General features: G+C 40.0%; 1 protein-coding gene across 1 annotated transcript in view; it reads right to left on the bottom strand.

Moving 5' to 3' along the window:
• The window catches only part of KIAA1109 (KIAA1109 ortholog), a 393,986-nt gene that overhangs the window by 71,056 nt on the left and 298,983 nt on the right, over window positions 1-23,947 (bottom strand). Inside the window, 9 exon segments of the mRNA XM_040330387.1 lie at window positions 2,137-2,335; window positions 2,886-3,097; window positions 3,668-3,836; window positions 4,000-4,185; window positions 7,000-7,097; window positions 13,439-13,544; window positions 17,992-18,236; window positions 18,519-18,757; window positions 21,773-21,979. Coding sequence (XP_040186321.1) covers window positions 2,137-2,335; window positions 2,886-3,097; window positions 3,668-3,836; window positions 4,000-4,185; window positions 7,000-7,097; window positions 13,439-13,544; window positions 17,992-18,236; window positions 18,519-18,757; window positions 21,773-21,979 — 1,661 coding nt within the window.

The raw sequence follows: 23,947 nt of genomic DNA, 5'->3' as shown, positions 1-23,947 counted from the left end.
CCATGTACAGCTGCACCAGATTCCAAATGCAGCCGTTTTAGTAAATCAACCCAATTCTGTAGCCACCAGGCCCTAAAATTCAAAAAGACAAGCTTGTAATTTTTTCCCTATATCATATATATATAAAAAGAAACAGCACTGGAGGCTTTTTGTACCCATTCACCTGTACACTCTTAAGCCTAGTACACACGGCCGAATGTTGGGCGACATCAGCTGGTTTAATAAAAAAACAGCCGACATTCGGCTCTAGTGTATGGCAGCTGTTCGGCCAGCTTTTTTCGATTGAGCATGCTGGAAAACCAGCAGCCTAACGTCTCCTGATCAGCGCTCTCAGCCACAGTCCCCCTGTCAGAACACAATAGAACAGCAGGGGAGAATACTGTACTAACATTGGATTGTTAGTACAGTGGCTCTTACCAGTGATGTCAGGTTGTTTTTTTACAGACTAGTGGTGTGTACTAGGCTTAAGTGATTTTCCAAAATGTATAAACAATTCAAAATTACAAAGAGCTGATATTGTAAACTTATAAAACAATTTACCTAAAAACCTATATAAAACATAATTCACTTTAGTCACTATAGGGATAATTTTAAAATTTGCATAGAAAATACAAATATGATTTATCAAGTTTGTAAACAGTTAAAAGACTTGGGATAAAATAATTTTAGGTAAATTCTACAATAATACCTTAAGAGTGTATGTTCTGAAAATGTACCATAGTTTCCCATGAAGTTCTAAGCTTCAAAGGCAAAGAAACTGTTTTCGAGGGGAAGGGTGATTTGATTTTAATAGTCCGAGCGGAACAGTTTGTAAAGAAGGTGTACACATTTAGTAGAATTTCTACATACAGTGGGCCAGATTCACAGACAACTTACGCCAACGTATCTGTTGATACGCGGCGTAAGTTCAAGGATGCGCCGTCGTATCTATGCGCTGTATTCCAGGAAACAAGATACGCCTGAATTTCGCCAAGATACGACCGACGTAAGTCTCCTACGGCGTCGTATCTTGGGTGCATATTTACGCTGGCCGCCAGGGACGCTTCCGTTGATTTACGCGTCGAATATGTAAATGAGCTAGATACGCCGATTCACGAACGTACTTGCGCCCGTCGCAGTAAGCTACACCGTTTACGTAAGGCGTACGTCCGGTGTAAAGTTACCCCTGCTATATGAGGCGCAGGTAATGCAAAGGAATTTTACGTTGTTTACGTAAGTCGTACATGAATGGGGCTGGGCATAGGTTACGTTCACGTCACAGGCATTGAGCCGGCGTATGTTAGGGAGTAAATTTGACATGGTTCTGAGCATGCGCGCGCATGCGCCGTTCGGACTCGGCGCTTCATTTACATGGGGTCACGATTCATTTTAATACAACACGCCCTACTTTGAATTAGGCGGGCTTACGCCGGCCCATTTACGTTACACGGCGTACATATGGGAGCAAAGTGCTTTGTGAATACTGTACTTGCCTCTCAATGTTATGACGGCGTAGCGCATATGAGATGTGCTACGCCTATCTAAAGATGCGCCGATCTCTCTGAATCTGGCCCAGTGGGTATAAAAAAGAATCACCATTCAATTTTAGTCTCATTTGACAATAACACTATTTTCTATGTGGCCTACATTTAAGGTGGTCAGATGAGACTAAAATTGTATTGTTTGCCTTCAACACCAAACAATATGTCTGGCGGAAATCGAATACAGCTCCCCATCCAAATAACACCATCCCTACAGTAAAGCATGGAGGTGGAAAAATTCTCTTATGGGGGTATTTCTCTGCAGCAGGGACTGGAGCACTTGTCAGGAGCGAAGAAAAACGGATGGGGTAAAATACCATCAAATTATTCAGGAAAATCTGCTGCCCTCTGCCAGAAAGTTGTCAACGGAAAGAAGGTTTACCTTCCAACATGACAATGAGCCAAAAGACACAGTAAAAATGACCACACAGTGGTTGAAGGTAAAAAAAACGGTGAATGTCCTTGCATTGCCTAGTCAGAGCTCAGACTTAGACCCCATTGAAAATCTATGGAGTTGTTATTATTTTAAAGGGGGGGAAGATTATTTTCTATACCCACTGTATTACTTGACATTTTGTGGCTATAACAAAACAAATGAACAGAGAAATATACTTACATGCATTCATCACTAGATCCGTTCTGATTTCTGGTTTCCAGTCATCCCAAGAGGTCTCAAATCCATCAGCAAAACGAATGCAGAAGTTTTTAAAGTGCCCCTTGCTCACCAGAGACTCTGATGAGCATGCTGTTATCAAAGTACTTTCAATGGTCAGTACCAATGCAGAGCCTGTATCAAAGTCACCGGTGTGATTTGCCTGGAAGAAACAAAACAGAAATTGATCATAAAAAGAATGAGGTGATGAAAAGGCTAATGCTGCGTACACACGATCGGTCAAACCGATGAGAACGGTCTGATGGACCGTTTTCATCGGACCAAACCGATCGTGTGTGGGCCCCATCAGTTATTTATCCAAAGGTTAAAAAAAAGCAATCTTGTTTTAAATGTAACCGATGGATACCTAACCGATAGAACAAAACCGATCGTTTGTAGGCACGTCCATCGGTTAAAAATCCACGCAGGCTCAGAATCAAGTCGACTCATGCTTGGAAGCATTGAACTTTGTTTTTTCAGCACGTCGTTGTGTTTTACGTCACCACGTTCTGACACGATCGTTTTTTTTAACCGATGGTGTGTAGGCACGACTGACCATCAGTCAGCTTCATCGGTTTGACCGATCGCGTGTACTCGGCATAAGTGTAACACATCACTAATTATATGTGTATCCTGCAGATGCTTATATAAATTACTACACATTAGTTTATAACAAATGGTTAAAAATTTAAGTGTGGTGCTGAGCTCAATACCTGTGGTGCATTGGTGATAGGTAAACATATCCCCAAATCATTGACTGTGAGTTGGAGAAAAAGAGTTCCAAGAGCCTGGGCAGATGTCTGCTGAATTCCGGGCAGCATGTCTACTACTTCCTTTGTTGCCATGTGAATATCCTTGTTTAGTGCCATTCTCTGCTCATTCCAGTTATCATATGCTGCTTTATAATTCAGCCAGAATAGCACAGCTTTGATCGGAAAAAGGGGATACAAATTAAGTCACTTTATATGTCATTATGAGAAGTAAATGATAAAACTTTGTCATACCTATTCAGTTTATTAACTGGGAAATCTCTTCAGGATCTAGTACATATAGAGACTAATGGTTAATATTGTGGGCATGAGCAACATAACCAGGAAAAAAAGCAAAAAAAAAAAACGTAAACGGTGTCAAATTATGAACACTCAATCGGGAACAAGCACATTTTGTAAGATGCAGAATATAAAAATACCTGCAAGCAACCAGCAGGGCTGCAAGAATTTAAATGTTTCTAAAAGGATTATAAAAAAAAACAATAAACATAAGCAGGCTTTATAAATTGTGAGTGCTTGCAAGAGAACTGTACAGAATGAAAAGGTTGCAATGTGTTTTGGAACAAATTATGAACACACACATAGGTATGACCGAAATAAGCTAAGAAAATCAGCCTCTTATTTATGATCATATTTTTATACATCTGAGGTAAGTAAAGTATTGTTTAGGGTACTCTACACTGATTGTGAAAGGTAGACAGGAATAGAAAGGCAGCTGCTAGTACCTCTGTCAAAGGCTACAGGCTGTGCATAGACAATGGGTCTACTCAAGGTAATAAGCACTGCTTCTCTGCCTGTAGAGCCGCTGATCTCCTCCTGCAGTGCATTACGCAAGCCTATGCGGGTTTTAAAATAGGCAACTTGATGAAAATCTGATCCAGCCTCTTCATAAACCTGCATGAATCACAATATATTAATATTTAAGAAAAGGCATGTAAGGATGACTGCAACAAAATACAAGTCTAGACAAGTTATGGTAATGGAAAGAAGAAATTCACCATGTACATAAAAAAGCCAAATGAAAATGATTACATTAACTAAATCTAAAGATGCTTACTTGATGTTTCACAATTTGTCCAAGAGCTAAGTTCAAATCAACTTGACATTTGCCAAAAAGCTTTAGATAGCTACTGCTTCCAGGTAAGGCTTTCGTCTGAATTCGATTCGACAACTCCAGTTCTATCAGACCGGTCTCAAATCTGACTGCCCTCATGGAGGGAGTTGTAGCGGTCACTTGGATGCCCTATAGCAAAGAATATAAAGCAACCATAAATCCAATATATAATTATCAGTATTATTTGTCAAGATGCAGTCAATAATCTGGTAAATCAGAACAAGTGGATGGCATGGTTATAATCCAGGAAAAACATCATACACAAACATGCTTTAAAAAGAAGCACATTTGTTTTGAAAATCAATCGAAAAATTATAGTCCTGTTATGTTGTATGCTTATAAGCCAAATGACCCACTGGTTTCTCATATCGCCCAAATATTAACTGAAAGTAAAAAAAAAAAAAAATTAAGACTTCTTTGAACCACAAGCAGATATTTGAATGCATCTCCAAATGTTGTTTTTGATATCTTTAAACCTGCAGCTTTCATATCTGGTGATCCTGCCACCATTAAAAGAGAAGTATGGGTTATATATATTAAAAAAACAAACGCTTGTACTTATCTAGGTGGATGCAGCATCAATGCAATGCTGTATCTGTCCCCCACAGCCTCTGCACCACCAATAGCTCAGATCTCCCTTTCGCTCCACTGTACCTCCAGCAATCACTGGTGCACTGAACTGGGAAGGGGAAAGAGCAGCTGGCTTAGCCTCTTAACAGAGTGCTGAGAGGCTGAGCCAGCTACCAGTCCAGGCTTCTGTGTGGATCCCGACTATAAAGTCTGGATCTTTCCCAAGCCTGGACCAGCTGAGTGACATTTACCAACAGTGGGCTTTAGCCTGCTGAAAATGGGTTAAAGGAGTGCAGAACACCTGCACTCCTTTGATCAATCGTAGAAGTAGGGCCCAACTTCCCCTTTAAGGCAATGAACTGTTATGCTCCCCCTGTGGTGTCACACTTTCAAACTCTCCCCCGACTGAGACTACAAGCTTCTGTGCCGAGACACATCGGGCAGGAAAGGTGCATAGCAATAATATGTTTATGATACTGAAGCAAGAGCATGTGGACTGAAAATGGCTGAAAGAAACTGGGGAAATCAGCAGCACTGAGATGCCAAAATGAATTTTTTTTAAAAAAAAACCCCCACAGTGAATAAAGGCAACACTTATTTAGATTTAGACAGAGTGGTGAGGGATTAGAACTACTGTCAGATATTTATTGCTGTGTATCTGTTTGGGAGTCTAATGAAAATAGATACAGTGGCTTTAGTCCTTCCCAATTCAATCCAAAATATGAAAAAATCTGAAAAAAAAAAAAGTTTGGCTTTTTTTATACTTTAACTACTTGCCGACCAGCCGCCGCAGTTATACAAGGGCAGGTCAGCACGGCTGGGCGAGATCACGTAGCTATATGTCATCTCGCCGTTCAGCCAATAGGGGCGCTCGCCCCTGACCCCGACGCGCGTTCCCGGCATGTATGTACAATGTCAGTCCCACCCCCCCTTCAGTTAGAACACACCCAGGGAACATGATTAACCCCTTCCTCGCCCCCTAGTGTTAACCCCTTCCCTAGGGAAAAAACAAAACTGCGCTAATACTCACACTAAATTAACAGACTATAGCGGGCAGCTAGCGTGCGATACACAGATAGCAATACAAGAACAAAAAAGCCGCGCCACAAAATTTAAAACACTCTTGATTGGAAACTCTGAGAGTATGGTATATAGAAAAAGTCCATATATAAGTAACATGAATCACTTAAGTAAAAGTCCATGAGGAAATAAAACATATCCCTTAGATAAGCATAAATTGCAGCATTGGCACGATCCTGTCTGACTTGCCGCTTGCTGGCAAAAAACTTCTCACCAGGCATAGTCAGCACACACTATAGGACAGATGATCAAGCCACACACCTACAGCCTTGGCTTGCTTACAGGTACCCACTCTCTATAGATATAATTGGAGTTTGGCTGCCATCGAATACCTGTGGTTAACCTGTTCCATCCGGGGTCCCTGAGGAGTTAAAGGCCGTGGCTGGGCTACAGCCAATTGCTCGATTTGCTTGCCCTCTGGTAAGCAGCCCATTATTCCGGTGGAGGGTTCACCTATACTGTTTACATGTCACTTGGTGGTGTGGATCGTAGGACATTAACTGCAGTGATTTAACCTACATCAATTTATGCTTATCATCAAGGGATATGTTTTATTTCCTCATGGACTTTTACTTAAGTGATTCATGTTACTTATATATGGACTTTTTCTATTAACCCCTTCCCTGCCAGTGTCATTTTTATAGTAATCAATGCATTTTTATAGCACTGATAGCTATAAAAATGGCAATGGTCCCAAAAATGTGTCAAAAGTGTCCGCCATAATGTCGCAGTACCAATAAAAATCGCTGATCGCCGCCATTACTAGTAAAAAAAAAAAATATTAATAAAAATGCCATAAAACTATCCCCTATTTTGTAAACGCTATAAATTTTGCGCAAACCAATCAATAAACGCTTATTGCAATTTTTTTTACGAAAAATATGTAGAAGAATACGTATTGGCCTAAACTGAGGAAAAAAAGTTTTTTTTATATATTTTTGGGGGATATTTATTATAGCAAAAAGTAAAAAATATTTATTTTTTTTCAAAATTGTCACTCTATTTTTGTTTATAGTGCAAAAATTAAAAACCGCAGAGGTGATCAAATACCACCAAGAGAAAGCTCTATTTGTGGGGAAAAAATTTTGTTCGGGAGCCACGTCGCACGACCGCGCAATTGTCAGTTAAAGCGACGCAGTGCCAAATCGCAAAAAGTTTCCCAGACAGCAATATGGTACGGGGCTGGAGTGGTTAAGCAAACTAAATGTAGTTCTGGTTTATATATGTATATATTATTAATTATACAAACACACAGCAAAAATTCAAATAAATGAAATCGTATTAAAGTCACACCTTGAATCGTAAGTTTAGGGAATAAAGGAGGATTTTTGGCTTGTCGCCATCTGCTGTACCATCATGCTCATTCCACAGTGGAATTGGCTGCTCGCCTCCTGTAGATATAGAGACAACATTTCAAATACAACTCAATAGGATATAAACATGCTGATATTAACAAACATGCATTGGAAAATTTGAATGCCAAACTATAATGAGCTTCCCAAACAACAAAACAAAATCTATGTGTAAAGAATTGCGCATGCTCATGGAATGGCAGCAAACTACGGTACTTAAAAATCTCAAAAGGCGACGCTTTATTTTATTTTTTTATAGATTATTTGTTTAGAGTTGTTTAGAGTGGCGTGAATACCGTTTACATGTGCATGCGACTTACGTATGCATTTAGGGATTTTCATTTAACACTTTTATTCCTATTACAAGGAATGTTAATATCCCTTGTAATTGTTTACTTCCAGCCTAGACGTCGCTCCGGTCCTCCAAGGCCATAGGGGCGTTCAAAGACAATCTACTCTTTGATCGCCTTTGGGGCCTTCCGGTCGGATCTTTTCTCAGACGAGCCGGTGGAAACAGAACAGAGACACACCGGTGGGTGGTGGGAGCGTGGCGTCCCCTCTTGCTGCTTCTGAAAGCGTTCCAGCGACTCATGAGCCACTTGGAATGCTTTCATGAGAAAGCCAGCTGCTGGCTGAAGAAAAATATACCAGGGTTATGGCTGATATCTCCAGTCATAATCCTGGTAAACCACTTCAAAACGTATATATACATATTGCGGTCTTGAAGTTGTTTTAAACAAAACACAATGCTACCACAACTGTGTGTACTGCACTGTGTGGTGTCCATTGTAGCATTCATGGCAGCCATTGAAAGGTGGTTTTGAGGCTTTATTAACACTGTTTAAATGAGGATTAAACAGGGTATTGGTCTGAAATCTTCTGAACAGGGATACAGACAGCAAAATAATCGTTACAGGGGTGATAAATCTTCCCTTTGCTATCCAAAAAAACTATTTGTTTGGCTGGAGTTACACTTAAAAAATGTACCTGTCCCAACGTACATACAAATTCAACTTAAGAACAAACCTACAAAACCTACAGTGGCTTGAAAAAGTATTCATACCCCCTTTCCCCATTTTGTCATGTTACAACCAAATACATAAATGTATTTTATGTGATAGACTAACACAAAGTGGCACATAATTGTGAAGTGGAAAGAAAATGGTTTTACATTTTTTTTTACAAATATATATCTGAAAAGTGTGGCGTGCATTTGTATTCAGCCCCCCTGAGTCAATACTTTGTAGAACCTCCTTTCACTGCAATTACAGCTGCAAGTCTTTTTGGGGATGTCTCTACCAGCTTCGCACATCTAGAGATTGACATTTTTCCCCATTCTTCTTTACAAAATAGCTCAAACTGTCAGACTGGATGCAGAGTGTCTGTGAACAGCAATTTTCAAGTCTTGCCACAGATTCTTAATTGGATTAAGGTCTGGACTTTGACTGGGCCATTCTAACACATGAATATGCTTTGATCTAATCCATTCTATTGTAGCTCTGTATGTTTAGGGTCGTTGTCCTGCTGGAAGGTGAATCCCTGCCCCAGTCTGAAGTCTTTTGCAGACTCTAATGCCCTGTACACACGATCGGTTTGTCTGATGAAAATGGTCCGATGGACCATTTTCATTGGACGAACCGATCGTGTGTGGGCCCCATCGTTTTTTTCCCCCATCGGTGAAAAAAACGATAGAAAAAAATGATCGTCTGTGGGCAAGTCCATCTGTTAAAAATCCATGCATGCTCAGAATCAAGTCGATGCATGCTCGGAAGCATTGAACTTCATTTTTCTTAGCACGTCGTAGTGTTTTACGTCACCGCGTTCTGACACGAATTGATTTTTAACTGATGGTGTGTAGGCAAGACTGATGAAAGTCAGCTTCATCGGATATCTGATGAAAAAAATCCATCGGCCCGTTTTCATCGGATGAACCGATCGTGTGTACGTGGCATAACAGGTTTACTTCTAAGATTGACTTATACTTGGCTCCATCCATCTTCCCATCAACTCTAACCAGTTTCCCTGTCCCTGCTTAAGAAAAGCATCCCCACTACATGATAATGCCACCACCATGTTTCATGGTGGGGGTGTCGTGTTCAGGGTGATGTGCAGTGTTAGTTTTCTGCCACACATAGCGTTTTTCTTTTTTGCCAAAAAGTAAAACGTTGGTTTCTTCTGACCAGAGCACCTTCTTCCACATGTTTGCTGTGTCCCCCACTTGACTTCTTTCAAACTGCAAACACCACTTCTTATGGCTTTCTTTCAACAATGGTTTTCTTCTTGCCACTCTTCCATGAAGGCCAGATTTGTGGAGTGCACGATCTCTGCAGCTCATCCAGAGTTACCATGCGCCTCTTGGCTGCTTCTCTGATTAATGCTCTCCTTGCCCGGCCTGTCAGTTTAGGTGGACGGCCATGTTTTGGTAAATTTGCAGTTGTGCCATACTCTTTCTATTTTCGGATGATGGATTGAACAGTGCTCCCTGAGATGTTCAAAGCTTGGGATATTAAATTTATATCCTAACCCTGCTTAAAACTGCTTCACAACTGACCTGTCTGGTGTGTTCCTTGGCCTTCATGATGCTATTTGGTCACAGAGGTTCTCTAACAAACCTCTGAGGGCTTTACAGAACAGCTATATTTATATGGAGATTAAATTACATAAAGATGGACTCTATTTACTAAGTAAATGACTTCTAAAGGCAATTGATTCCACTATATTTTAGTTAGGGTATCAGAGTAAAGGGGCTGAATAAAAATGCATGCCAGACTTTTCACATATTTATTTGTCAAAAATTTGGAAAACCATTTATAATTTTTCATCCACCTCACAATTATGTGCCACTTTATGTTGGTCCATCACACAAAATCCCAATAAAATACATTTACATTTTTGGTTGTAACATGACAAAATGTGGAAAATGTCAAGGGGTATGAATACTTTTTCAAGGCATTGTATCTTTTTTTGTAACCCAGGGACTGCCTGTACTCATTAAAAAAAAAAAAAAAAGACTTAGACTTAAATGCAAGTAATGTTAGTTTCTAAATCTATAAACAATGCTCATCTCCATGCTCTTGTCTCCAGTCCAGTAACCTAGTTTCATTTCCAGGACCTTACGGCAAAACATTTCCTTACTCTGCATATGCAATATAAGTTAGAGACTTACACCTAGCTAAAGAATACAACAGGCTTTAAGGTCCAAGAAAACTACACATCTGACTAAGTGGGCAGAGCTGGTTAAAAAGGTGAGTGTTATTTAAACACTGCATTCCTCTATTGATGCCTTTTAGTTTATAAAACATCTGTATAAAACCTGTGCCACAAGAAATATATAGGTGGCCACTGTTGACCTTTTTTGAAAACTAGCTGTCTGGCAATCATACTTCAATAGGCTTTAATACTTTCGGAGGAACTGTCGAAGAAAAAGCATGCAATTTAGTAGCCAGTTAAAGTAACTAGCATGTTCCGAATAGAATGTCGACAGTGGCAGCCTACATAATACTCTTCTAACAGGTTTTGTTTAAAATGATCATTTCAAATTCTCATTTAACCACTTCAGCCCCGGACCATTTTGCTGGTCAATGACTGGGTCACTTTTTGCGATTCGGCACTCTCTCGCTTTAACTGACAATTGCGCGGTCGTGCGACATGGCTCCCAAACAAAATTCGGGTCCTTTTTTTCCCACAAATAGAGCTTTCTTTTGGTGGTATTTGATCACCTCTGCGGTTTTTATTTTTTGCGCTATAAACAAAAATAGAGCGACAATTTTGAAAAAAAAGAATATTTTTTACTTTTTGCTATAATAAATATCCCCCAAAAATATATAAAAAAAACAATTTTTTTCCTCAGTTTTGGCCGATACGTATTCTTCTACATATTTTTCGTAAAAAAAAAAATGCAATAAGCGTTTATTGATTGGTTTGCGCAAAAGTTATAGCGTCTACAAAATAGGGGATAGTTTTATGGCATTTTTATTAATATTTTTTTTTTTACTAGTAATGGCGGCGATCAGCAATTTTTATCGGTACTGCGACCTTATGGCGGACACTTCGAACACTTTTGACACGGTTCTGTAACGAGCGATCGCCTCAGGATCAAGGTATGAAGTAAAAGTCTATAAATATTAAAACAATATCATTTTAGGTAAAGATAAATGTAGTAGATCCAGTTATGGAAAAAGGAGAAAGAAATAGAGTAGTAACTATTCCCCAAGGTATTTACAGATATGTCAATGACTATGGGCATAGGCTAGGAGGGCAGAAAGGTGGCCGGGAAGGTAGCTGGGAAGGTGACAGCTCCCGGGAGCTGAGGTGGACTGACCCCGCCACACTGATGAAATATCCAGTGGAGAGCAGGATAACTGGATAACTGAATCTAATATATATCTTTACCTAAAATGATATTGTTTTAATATTTATAGACTTCTACTTCATACCTTGCTCCTGAGGAGTGGCAGTAGACACGAAACGCGTTGAGCCAATAGATGCCCCCACTCACTGCTACTGTACCACCTATCATCTTATATATCGATTTAATTTATTTATCCATCATTCAATCATGGCTATAATTATTACGGAGATATTTTAATTAATTCAGTTTTGTACAATGTCTATATTATGAACCAATTATATATTACTAGGAGCCAACAGATGCCCCCTTGGTCAATATATGACAATTTGATTACCAACCATTTATTTTTATACCAATTGGACTGTACCAACGTATTAAGATTATATTTATATATCATGGAGACACGCTCCAATGAATTGGCTTATTTTTATTGTTTCTAGTATGAACTAATCATGTTATTTTATCTTTATTATTGATACTATGAATTGTTGGAATTTATGCAATATCAAATTCTTTGACTATTGTACCAGGGTTATCATATTATTGTATCTGTTATATTTTTACATTATTAAATAACTGACTGTTAATTGTTGTCATGCAATGCTTTCATTTTATGTGTTTAGTTCTACTGGATCAGTTACCAGCCATATTCAATTGTCATTGTTAATCTCCTGGGGTGCATGCCTCAATTAAAGTCCCACCTGTGTCCTTCTTTGTTCAAACTGTTAATAGTATCATTGATGCTCAAAGCAAACAGTCAATAATATAATTGGCCTTCAGTTTTCACCCAGGTTTGATTCAGAACATTTATAATACAGAACAGCCAGTTCAGCTAGGATATACGTCAGCAGAATGGCTCGGCTGGGCACAAGGGCGTATATATACGTCCCCTTTAAGAGCTCAGCCGTGGGTCGCTGGCGTGCATGCGACCTGGTCCGAAGCTCCGTGACCGCGGGACCCGATCGCCGCCGGTGTCCCGCGATCGGTCACAGGAGCTGAAGAAGGGGGAGAGGTGTGTGTAAACACACCTTCCCAGTTCTTCACTGTGGCAATGTGAGTGAACGTCTGTTCCCGGATATAGGGAACGACCATCACTGACGTCACACGTCCAGCCCAGCCCCCCTACAGTTAGAAACACACATGAGTAATCAGTGCATTTTTATAGCACTTTTCGCTGTGAAAATGACAATGGTCCCAAAAATGTGTCAAAATTGTCCGATGTGTCCGCCATAATGTCACAGTCACAAAAAAAAACAAAAAAAAACCGCTGATCGCCGCCATTAGTAGTAAAAAAAAAAATATTAATAAAAATGACATGAAACGATCCCCTATTTTGTAAACGCCATACATTTTGCGCAAGCCAATCGATAAACGATTATTGCGATTTTTTTAACCAAAAAAAATGTAGCAGAATACGTATCGGCCTAAACTGAGGAATTTTTTTTTTATTTTATATATTTTTCGGGGATATTTAGTATAGCAAAAATTAAAAAATATTGAATTTTTTTCAAAATTGTCGCTCTATTTTTGTTTATAGCGCAAAAAAAAAAAAAACACAGAGGTGATCAAATACCACCAAAAGAAAGCTCTATTTGTGGGAAAAAAAGGACGCCAATTTTGTTTGGGAGCCACATCGCACGACTGCGCAATTGTCAGTTAAAACGACGCAGTGCCGAATTGCAAAAAAACGGGCAAGGTCCTTAACCTGCATAATGGTCCAGGGCTGAAGTGGCTAGAAAATGTAAAGGTATTAGAAATTACCATAGTGTTTGTAGTCATTTTAATTGTAGACATTAGGCTGGATGATATCAGTAACCGAACATAATGGAAACTTTTAAAAACTTTACATTTATAAGAAAAAAGGTTGCGTGTAATTATACACATGCGTAAACGTTTTTAAAAATAATCTTAAGGGTTCTGTACATTTGCTGTTATTTAACAAACTTTTCTGATTGTAGTTTTTTTTGTAATCACACAACCAAGATGAACTAAAAATAATAATTCTAAAAATAATATAAACACCACAAACCTGAGACTTTCTGTATTACTTCATTGACCTCTTTCATGAAGACTTTCTGTACAAAAACTAGGTGGTTCAGTAGGTCAGTGGTTAGATTGTGTTCAAATGACCCAACCTGTAATTCAGATGGACAGTCAGTTTCAAACTGACAACAAAAATAGACAGAAGAGCAGTACACTGTAATAGTTTGAAACATTTATACCCCTTTCACACTGGGGCGGTATGCAGGCACTATTGCACTAAAAATAGTGTCCGCAAACCGTCCCTAAACAGCGGCTACTGTTTCTCCAGTGTGAAAGCCTCAGGGCTTTCACACTGGAGCGGTGCGCTAGCAGAAGTCCTGAGCTCTAAAAGTCCTGCTAGCCGCATCTTTGGAGCGGTGAGAGGAGCGGTGTGTTTACCGCTCCTCCACCGCTCCTTCCCATTGAAAACAATGGGAAACCGCGGCTATACCGCAGGCAATGCGCCTCTGCAGAGGCGCATTGCCGGCGGTATTAATACTTTTTTGCCCGCTAGCGGGGGTTAAAACTGCACCACTAGCGGCCGAATACCGACGCAATTCCGACGGTATAGCGCCGCTAAAAATAGCGGCGCTATACCTCCACCGCACCTCCCGCCCCAGTGTGAAAGGGGCTTAAAGGAAGATGTACATTTGGCACTAGTCAGTGTGGTGGTGAAGGCTGGTTTATAAGTATACCTGCCTATCTTTGTAGCCCTGAAGGGTATGTTCCTTTCCACAGTTAAAGTGATTGTAAAGTCTCTTTTTTTTCCCTTAAAAATAAAAAACATGTTATACTTACCTGTTCTGTGTAGTTGGATTTACACAGAGCAGCCCCAATCCTCCTCTTCTCTGGTCCTTTTTTTCTGCTCCTGCCCCCCCTCCTGACAAGTGCCCCCACAGCAAGCAGCTTATTATGGGGGCACCCCAGCCGAGCCGCAGCTCTGTGTGTCCATTCAGACACAGAGTCCCAGCTAGGCCATGCCCCCTCTCTCTCCTCATTGGCTCACTGGACTTTGATTGACAGCAGCAAAGGCCAATAGGGCTGTCTCAGCAAATAAGGACGACAGTCCCGGGCCGCCAAGTCTTTCGTGCAGCATCGCTGGATAGAGATGGCCTCAGATAAGTATTAAGGAGGGCTGAGGGGGCCTGCTGCACACACATAGAATGCATCAAGATAAAAACCTTCTGCCTTTATAATCACTTTAAAGGAGTTGTAAATAAAAAATATTTTTTTTTGCTGAAATTACTGTTTACAGGGTATAGAGACATAATAGTTAACTGATTCCTTTTAAAAACGATTAAAAATGGATAAAAATCAATTATATAATGTACCTGTAGTTTCTAGTTTCATTTTTGCATGTTGTTTCCTGCCTCTGCTGTACAGAACTACAGAGCCAATACAGGGCAGTGATGGTTTGGAAAATGAAACTGATTGGTGCTGAGGGGTTTTAGACACACAGTAATCACACCTCCTTGACTAGTGACCACAGAGAGAAAGCTCCCAGTACTGAGGTTATCAGGAAACAGACAACCAGGAAGTGTGGAGATCAGAGAAGAATTACAGCAATTTGAGAGCAAAAACGAACAATGAGGACATGAAAACAGCACTGCATTAAGGTAAAGGAAGCTATTAAGACAAAAAAAAATTTCCTTTACAAACCCTTTAAGGTTAAAATTGCATGTTAACTAAAAGGCCAGTAATTGTATTTGCTTAATTATTGAAAAGTGTTTATTGGATTTCTATTATCTACAGCTGTATAACTTAAATACAGCAGTGATGTAAAACAAAATTATAAAAAAAATTACTAAATCGACAAATTCAAGCAGGTGTGATGTTTAACCCTTTATAGCAGGGGTGTCCAACCCGCGGCCGCATGTGGCCCAGGCAAATCTGGAGGGATGCCACGTTGTGCATATCAGCCGCAATGGTGGGCGGCAAGGACAAGCCAGGCACGTTTGGAAGGATGTCGTGTTTGGCATAACACCGGTGGAGGTGAAAGCAGGGACTCCCACTGCCGCCAGGAAAGGAAGTGCCAGATCTAGGGGGGTGCTGGGATTTCAGGTGTTTAAATGAATAAATCAGAACTTAACTGTATCTGAGCAACACAAACACAAAATTTGTCAGGGCTTGACAAATTTGCTCTTATTCTAGAAGTCAGCTAAAAAAGTTAGGAGACAGTTTTTTTTTAACAAAGCTTTATTTTCAATGACCAAACTCCTTCTCTTATGTAGCCCTATGACATCCTAGAGCAGTGGTTCTCAAACTTTTAGTGCCATGACCCCTTGATACAATTTCCCAAGTTGTGGGGACCCCTAACAGTAAAATTTTCGTAACGTGCGTTGTCGGCACCCAAGGCAAGAAAAGTAATTTGTGCCTCTAACCCACGGAAATTTAGCGCTCCCTGAGTCCCCTCCACTTGTACAATATTAAAACCTCATATGGTACATTTCAGGATGTATCACTTTTTCTCTTTGTTCTCCTTTCTTTCCCTTTTATCTCTCGCTATCCTAATTTCTTGTTATTTCCCCCATCCCTCTCTCTAGCTGTCTTTCTTGTTTTTTCTCTTATTCTTTCTCTCCCTTTTTTATTTCTACCTCTCCCTCTTTTCCTCTCCCTTCCATGTATTCTCTATTTTTATTCCTTCTCTTACTCCTTGGTGGAGGGGAATGGGATCAGTGGCAATGCTGGGGGGAGTTCTGATCAGCCAACTTAGGTAATCTTGATCAAGGTCATCTGCTGATCTGAGAACTGTAGTGGGGACTTTTAATGTTTTAATGGCAACTATAATCCACAGGTAGTGTTACTGTGTCTCCAACTTTGTGGTGTCTCGTAGAAGTGACACCTATGCCGAAATCAGGAGATAGGATCTCCTCCAGCCCCTCCCACCTCACAATCCTCACCAGTCAGCAGACCTCTAGTCTATGCCCCCCAGCCATGCCATGAACTGAATGGGCGGCTGCGAAAAGGCTGAGTGGGTGGCCACAGGCTCCAGAGACAGCCCTGCTGGGCAGCTGCAGAAAGGCTGGGAGAGTGGTGCGGGCTTCAGGAATAGCCCAGGATTTGGTGACCCCTGGCAAATCATCATTTGACCCCCGAGGGGGTCCCGACCCCCAGGTTGAGAACCACTGCCCTAGAGAATAAAACATCGGTAGTTCCAATTTTTTATGTCAACAATATTACAGCAAAGGTTTACCGCAAATTTTTTGTAATAACCACATTAAAGTTACCCAAGTTTTTGGTAAAACATAAAACTCGAGGTTGCACAGAGTAAATAGATACCCAACATGTCACCTTAAATTTGTGTGCGCCCGTGAAATGGCGACAAACTTCAGTACCCTATATTATCCACAGGTGATGCTTTAACGGCTTTAAAAGCCCCCTATAGGTCATCAGTTTAGCATTACAAAGGAGGTCTGGTGCTAGAATTATTGCTCTCATTCTGATGTGTGTGGCGATATGAAACATAAGTATCACAATCAACACTTTCAGGTGTAGGTGCCCCGACCCGTGCGTTTATTTGTACATGCATATACGTGGGGGTGGGCTCACATTTTTGTGGGGAGGATTTTCTGCGTTTGGATGCAACTTAAATTTTTTACAATTAAAAAAAAATGTTTTAACTTTTTTTCCATCACATAGGGGAGAAAAGTCCTATATGTGATAATTTTTTTGGTGACAGTCTCTCTTTAATGAGACACCCAGTGTGTCTCCCCTGCGCTCCACTGAATTTTATGCAATGCACATCGGACTGCATTAGATTCTTTCAAGCCCTTGATGGAAACTGTCAGAGGGGACCCAGAAGTGATGTCATGCACATCATTTCTGGGACAGCAGCAAGAAGGGGAGGAGAGCTGACAAACGTCCCTACCCTCTACCTCCCGCAGATGGGCAGGCCGAGCCTAGGATACATAAAGGGGGGTGCACGCGTGGGGTGTATGGAAGTGTTTCAGTGGCAGCAGCTGACCGAATGCTTCCATCCGATAAGTAAACCGCCCAAAGCCCAGAAGTACATGTCCCGGGCATTGGGCGATAGGAACTGTGCATCCCTGCAATTTGTAGAGCCCTGTACTATATAATTAATTTTTAATAGTCAAAGCATACTCAGCCATTCATCCATGTCTCTATGCTTTATTTGGCTTGAGAAATCACTTTGAAAAACACTTATATAGCATTTCTAGCCATCTTAAGCAATGGCAGATGATTCAAATAGAATTTACTTCCTGGAATTCATATAGCCCTGGCTCAGGCATGCAGGCAATTGGATATGCTTTGCAGAGAAAGCCCCTCCTTTAGATGAAGGAAAAAAAATGTCCAAGATGACTCATGGGATGTATGACATCATTTTGGTCTAGACCAGAAATCAGAAAGCAACTGAAATGTAATAAAAATGCTACGCAGTTTAACAGTCTCTTTCAAAATTCCAATACTGAGGTTATTTATTGATGTACTTTTAGCTGCCATGGGTACCTTAATTAACCTACATAAAAATGGTACATTATATGCTAGCTAGGTACCCAACACTTATAAACCCAGTGAGCATACTTTTTTTGGGCTACTAACCTCAGCCACACAACGTAAATAGTTTCCCTGGAGGTAGTAACTGTGCTTAGCAGGAAGGTCCTCAATGCTCCAGGCTTGATCTGAGTAGTTATCATGCTCTTCCATGATGTATTTACCATGCATGGTGACTGGAGGAAGATTGAGACTGGCTGAGGGGGGAATAGTTGACATATCTGTAGAAGAGACCCTGGATGTGAAGCGCAGTCTGTGATTTGGGAGCTCAAATGTAAACCTTGTCTGTGCACCTGCAATAAAAATGCATTCAACGTTTAAAATAGGAAACAAAGGAATGCTTATATTATTTTCTTCTTTCTACTTGAAATCGGATCTTAACTAGAATGAAAAATTTACAGAATTCTTTTTTTTTTAAATTGTCTGCAGCTGGTACGGACATACGTGAACCGGCTTCAGAGAAAGCTGGTTTGGTTCATGTCATGTGAATCAGACACAGTTCAAAATGCATCCAATTCGCATGTATGTGAACCGAGCCTGAATGTGACCAAAAACCTGAAAGCTCTCATCTTTACCTGTCATCCCATGGCTTCTCATTCTCCCCATTTTATACTCTGCTTTGAGGGAAGGTAACAATGCAGCTCCAATAGCAATACCATCCAACATCGCACTGAACTTCAGCACTATAGGCTTCTTTTCAAGTCCTTCCGGGAGTTGAGGGAATACAATTGTTTCAATTGGAGTCTGGTTAACACTTGACGGGGTTTTTTCAGATAGCAATGGAGTTGCTACATCTTCCTTTGGAGGGGGCACCCTGTAAAAGAGACATAGATCAAATGTGTATCAGGCATTGATCAAATGATCTGGTAGAAACGTCTGGAAATATGTTTAAAAGTGTAAACTCTTCATCTTGGCCTCTACATGTAATTTATAACAACAGACCTACATGTTTCTGATGTGAATGTTTAATTAACCTGATAAATTCGCTTTACAATTACTGGAGAATGTTTCATGTAAATACTTAACCTTTAGGTTGCCCACAGACAAGAGAAAACTACTTTAGACTTTCCTATAGATGTTTGCATCCCACAGATGATTTATTAGTAATATACTACTTGGTGATTTATGCAAACAAGCCATTAAATACATTACTAAAAACACAAATCTTAAACTTGAATTCTCTTTTTTCAAAGTGGTTCCCAAATCTGGAAAACGGTACATATTTTCCACATGGCCATACAAGTGGTTTATAAAAAGGCAATGTTATATTATAATAATGTTTTTGTAGACATTCATATACATTTACATGCATGCCAATATTTTGTTTGCTTCTTCAGCTGTAATTTTCAACTTCTCAAACTAACTTTTGCTCATATGTATTCCAACAAACGCATAAGGGTAATGCTATTTCCCCAGCCTAGCTACACGACGCTACATTTAACCATTTTACACCTTATGCCGCATACACACGGTCGTTTTTTGTGATGAAATAAAACAATGTTTTTTATCATGAAACAAAACAACGTTTTCAAACTTCATTTTAAAAAACGACGTTGCCTACACACCATAGTTTTTTCAAAATGCTCTAGCAAAGCGCGGTTACGTTCAGCGCGTACGACGGCACTCTGTTCCATTCAAGCTCGCGTCATAACTTGCTTCTGAGCATGCGCGGGTTAAAAAACGTTGTTTTAAACGTTGTTTTACCAACATACTATCATTTTAAATTACACAAAAAAACGACGTTTTGAAAAACTACATAAAAAATTGAAGCATGTTCGATTTTTTTTTTTGTCATTTTAATTGACGTTTTTAAAAATGTCGTTTTTTTTCATCACAAAAAACGACCATGTGTATGCGGCATAAGGGTAAAATATCATATTTTCCGGCGTATAAGATGACTTTTTACACCGGAATTTCACAGCCAAAAACCGGGGGTCGTCTTATACGCCGGGTTAAGCAGCTGCTTGCTTGATTTCAGCCCGCCAGGCACTCTAAGCCTGTATTCTGCGCCGCTCAGTCAATCCCGATGCACTCTGTTGATGACAGAGCATGCCAAGCCTGCTTGGATTGGAGTAATAACCTCTGCCAATCCGAGCAGGCTTAGCATGCTCTGTCATCAACACAGTGCATCGGGATTGGCTGAGCGGCGCATATACAGACTACATACAGCACCCGGCAGCGGCGGCATTTTCGTGTTGAAAAGGCATTACATACAGCCTTACAAAGCACCCGGCGACGGCGGTTTCGTTTTTAAAAGGCATTCCATACAGCCTTACAAAGCACCCGGCGGTGGCGGCGGCGGGGGGTCGTCTAATACGGTGAGTAGACCACAAAACCACATTTTTTTGCAGTGTATTAGGGGGTCGTCTTATATGCCGAGTCGTCTTATACGCCGGTAAATGTAAATGCCCAAGCACAATTTTGCAACTTTGACATGTGTTTGTAAAACTGTACATGTCGGCACAACTACTTTGTGTATCCAGGTGAATTATACCTTGTCCCCCCCCCCCCCCCCCCCCCAGAGAAATTAGCCTTTCTTTTGGTGGTAAATGGTAGTGGATAGCTCCCAATTTTTTTTATTATCAAAGGAAAACTGCCCAAAAAGAGTAAAAATAAAAAATCCTTTTTTTTTATTTAGCTGTAAATGTCTTGCTATTATCATAATTTACCACCAAAGAACAACCCACAATAGAGTCTTCTGTTCCTGACGATTGCAGCGATACCACATATGTGTATGTTGGTTGTTATTTGTACCCGTAGTACAGCCCAAAAAAAATGGTGCGCATTTTGCTTTTTTATTTTTATCCTGCATAAAACATACTGACACAGATACAATTTTTTTTGTATTCCACCCAAAATATGCTGACTGTGACCTTTGCCCCCGACCTTGACCCTAACACTAATCCTGGCAAATATTGATGTTTGGTATTTTTTGCTTTTATTTAAATTTAATATTATACACTTTGGTTTGTTTACATTTCCTCCTCCTAAATTTAATATTATACACTTTGGTTTGTTTACATTTCCTCCTTCCTCTTTATCTCTAGGAAATAAACACAGGGGTGGGCTCACAGTAACTGATCACTGTGATAGCCAATCAGAGGCTATCACAGCGATCAGATGACCCAGAAACAAAAAAAGTCCTGGTTCCCGATCATTAGTTCGATGAGAGCCAGGTCTCTGTGCCCCAGGCACAAAAGGAGATATGTATATATGCGACCCCATAAAAAAAAAGCCCACTTCAATGAGGCCGCGTATATGTGTGTGGTTGGTGGGAAGGGGTCATATTTGTAGGGTATCTAATATGATTTTTTTTTTTTTCGATTTTGGATAGGGTAATGAAAGGTTAGTGCCCCTGCCAAGCCTTTATTTGCCATTTGTGTCTACGATACAAAATTAAATTTTCTCTATTTGTTCTAGTGACCATTGTCATAGGGACAAAAAGTGAGGGGAAATTTTTACCAGAATAGAAATAAAGGGAAAAATGTCTGAGAGGGGCTTTCCCTAATTTTGGGGAGGTTTTATCTCACTTCCTGTTGTGTGTACAGAACAGGAAATAAAGAAAAATCTCCTTAACTGGGAACAGATAGCAAAAAACAAAACAAAAAACTGCCAAGTTTTGAATACTGGCCCAAAACGCTCCAAATTCTCAAAACCCCAAAAAAGTTTTTGCTTTAGATGCACTTGTGAAGTCTTAAACCATTCTGAAGGGATTATCTGCTGGGAAATGATCTTGTTTTATGCGATGTTCTAAGACACTTTTGTACTTGCACCATTAGTAAACGGAAGGCCTACTGAACTCATTTCTGATATGTATAGCACAACTCACACTGTTGAAGGCTGCCTGATGAGGTCTGAGATCTGCTTTGAGAGTTGGTGAGAACTGCGCACCATCATGCTGTGCAATGTAGCTGGGTGCTGTGGAATGTTAATGCTGATTGCTCCAACTTTAAACACAGCAGCATTGCTTGTTCGGAGGCCCCTCTGCGCACTATACAGTGCCTGGGACTTTGCAATACTGCATTTGACCACGGTCCTGTGTAAAGAAAGAAATAAAAAAGGATTAATGAAAGACTATGTTGAATACCCATCCGTCAAGTTGGTAGTACAAGCTACCAATCAATTTTCATGCATTAACTGCACACATGTTCTTGTTTGTCCAGTCTCAGATAAAGTACAGTGCAAAACACTTCACAGTAAACTACCTGTATTGGTCAATATAGAATTTCAGTGTAAATTTCTAGTTTAAAATCTGAGTTAGAAGAGCAGACAATCCTGTACACAGTTCAGTTGCATTTTCAGCTACAAAGTGTCAATTCTAACTAGAAGTATCATACAAATGGAACTACCACCAAATAAGGCATGTCATTTTGATCAGGGATCTTTCCATCTCATTCTTTGTGACATACCTTCTCTTTCAAAATGTCTGAAGACTACAAATATGTTGGACTCAATATCCCTTACTATAAACAACCTATAGACCTGACACAATTGAAGAGTAAAGATGGAAATCGACTTAGGGCAATATTAAGTATTGCTTATTGAAACGTAGTTGTTCTAATCTGAACAATCCTTTGTGTCGTTTGTCTTGTTTGTTGTCTTTATTGTTTTTATCTTATCTTATTGCATGTATATTAAGAAGTGTTTGTAGCTATCATTATTTATTTTTGTCTTATTTTTGTATGGAATGAGCAAAATAAATAAATAAATTAAAAAATTTTGATAAAAAAAAAAAAAAAAAAAAGAAGAAGATGGAAATCGACAAGTAACCTGCTGCTTACAACAGCACACCAGAATATACTTCCAAATTGCAACTGTAAATATGGCTAAATTAGATAAAACCTTGCTGACTGGAGTGCCAAGACAATGTGTGCATATTACGTTTTCTTAAAGTAACATGAAAACATACAAAGATCAGAGCAAGATATCAGTCACTGTTTTTACCAATATGCTTTGATTCTCATCAGGGCAATTATTTTTTGAATGTGCAGCAGGCATAAACGAGAAACTTGCAGACCATGATGTGCATCTAATTAAGTTAACTTTAGTGGTATTCAAATTTATGTTAACGTGGAACTCAAGCCAACATTTTTTGACGTTACTGTATAACTGGGAAAGTACTGCAGCAATTACATCAAGAAGGGACTTTTAAGGTGTTCCACCATTCACCACAGAAAATGTGTCTGCCTAAACAGTACTACAAAAAAATGGCACATTTCCTCAAACCATATGGAAATACATTTAAATCATATAGTGCTTGTGTATGGTAACCTATGTGGATATCCCAAACTACTTGCAGAGGACTGCAAGGGACATAAAAGGCCAAACAGACCATGCCCTTCTGACAAAAACTCAAAATATTCAAGACAGGCACTTCAACGGATCTTCAAGATGAATATATACAGATGCCTTGAATTGATACAATATACTGTATGTTATAGCTGATCCCACACTAAAGGTCCTGTATATCATCCAACGCAAGAGGTCACTACTTCCCGTTGTGTGTCTGGGTCTCTAAATGCCTGCCAGCTGTATGGAGTAATAGCAATCCACCCCCACCAGCCTTAAGGAACAGCTATATGGTATATTGTATCATCTCAAGGCATCTATATACTCTTTCTGATTTAATGAAATATTGGCGGTTGGCACTAAAAGTACCTGTGCTTTGGAATAACATTCTAGAATATACAGATGGCTATGTGCCTCCTGTGTGTTGCAGCTATTTAATGCCATAAGTGGATCATAGTAAAGCAATAATTGACTACAGTCTGAGTTCCATCAGGCTAGCTGAAGTCATTGTCTGGAATATTTGGAGTTTTTGTCAGAAGGGCATGGTCTGCCTGGCCTTTTTATTTCCTCTGCAGTCTTCTGCAAGTTTTGGGAGAGGAATGTTGCCCCATTCTTGCCTGATATAGGATTCTAACTGCTCCACAGTCCTGGGTCATCTGACGTATTTTGAGTTTCAAGATGCGCCAAATATTTTTAATTGGTGAAAGGTCTGGGC

This window comes from Rana temporaria, chromosome 1 (assembly GCF_905171775.1).
Source record: "Rana temporaria chromosome 1, aRanTem1.1, whole genome shotgun sequence".
Lineage (NCBI taxonomy): Eukaryota > Metazoa > Chordata > Amphibia > Anura > Ranidae > Rana > Rana temporaria.
Note: the sequence above shows the minus strand (reverse complement) of the source record. Positions and strands in the feature narration are given on the sequence as shown.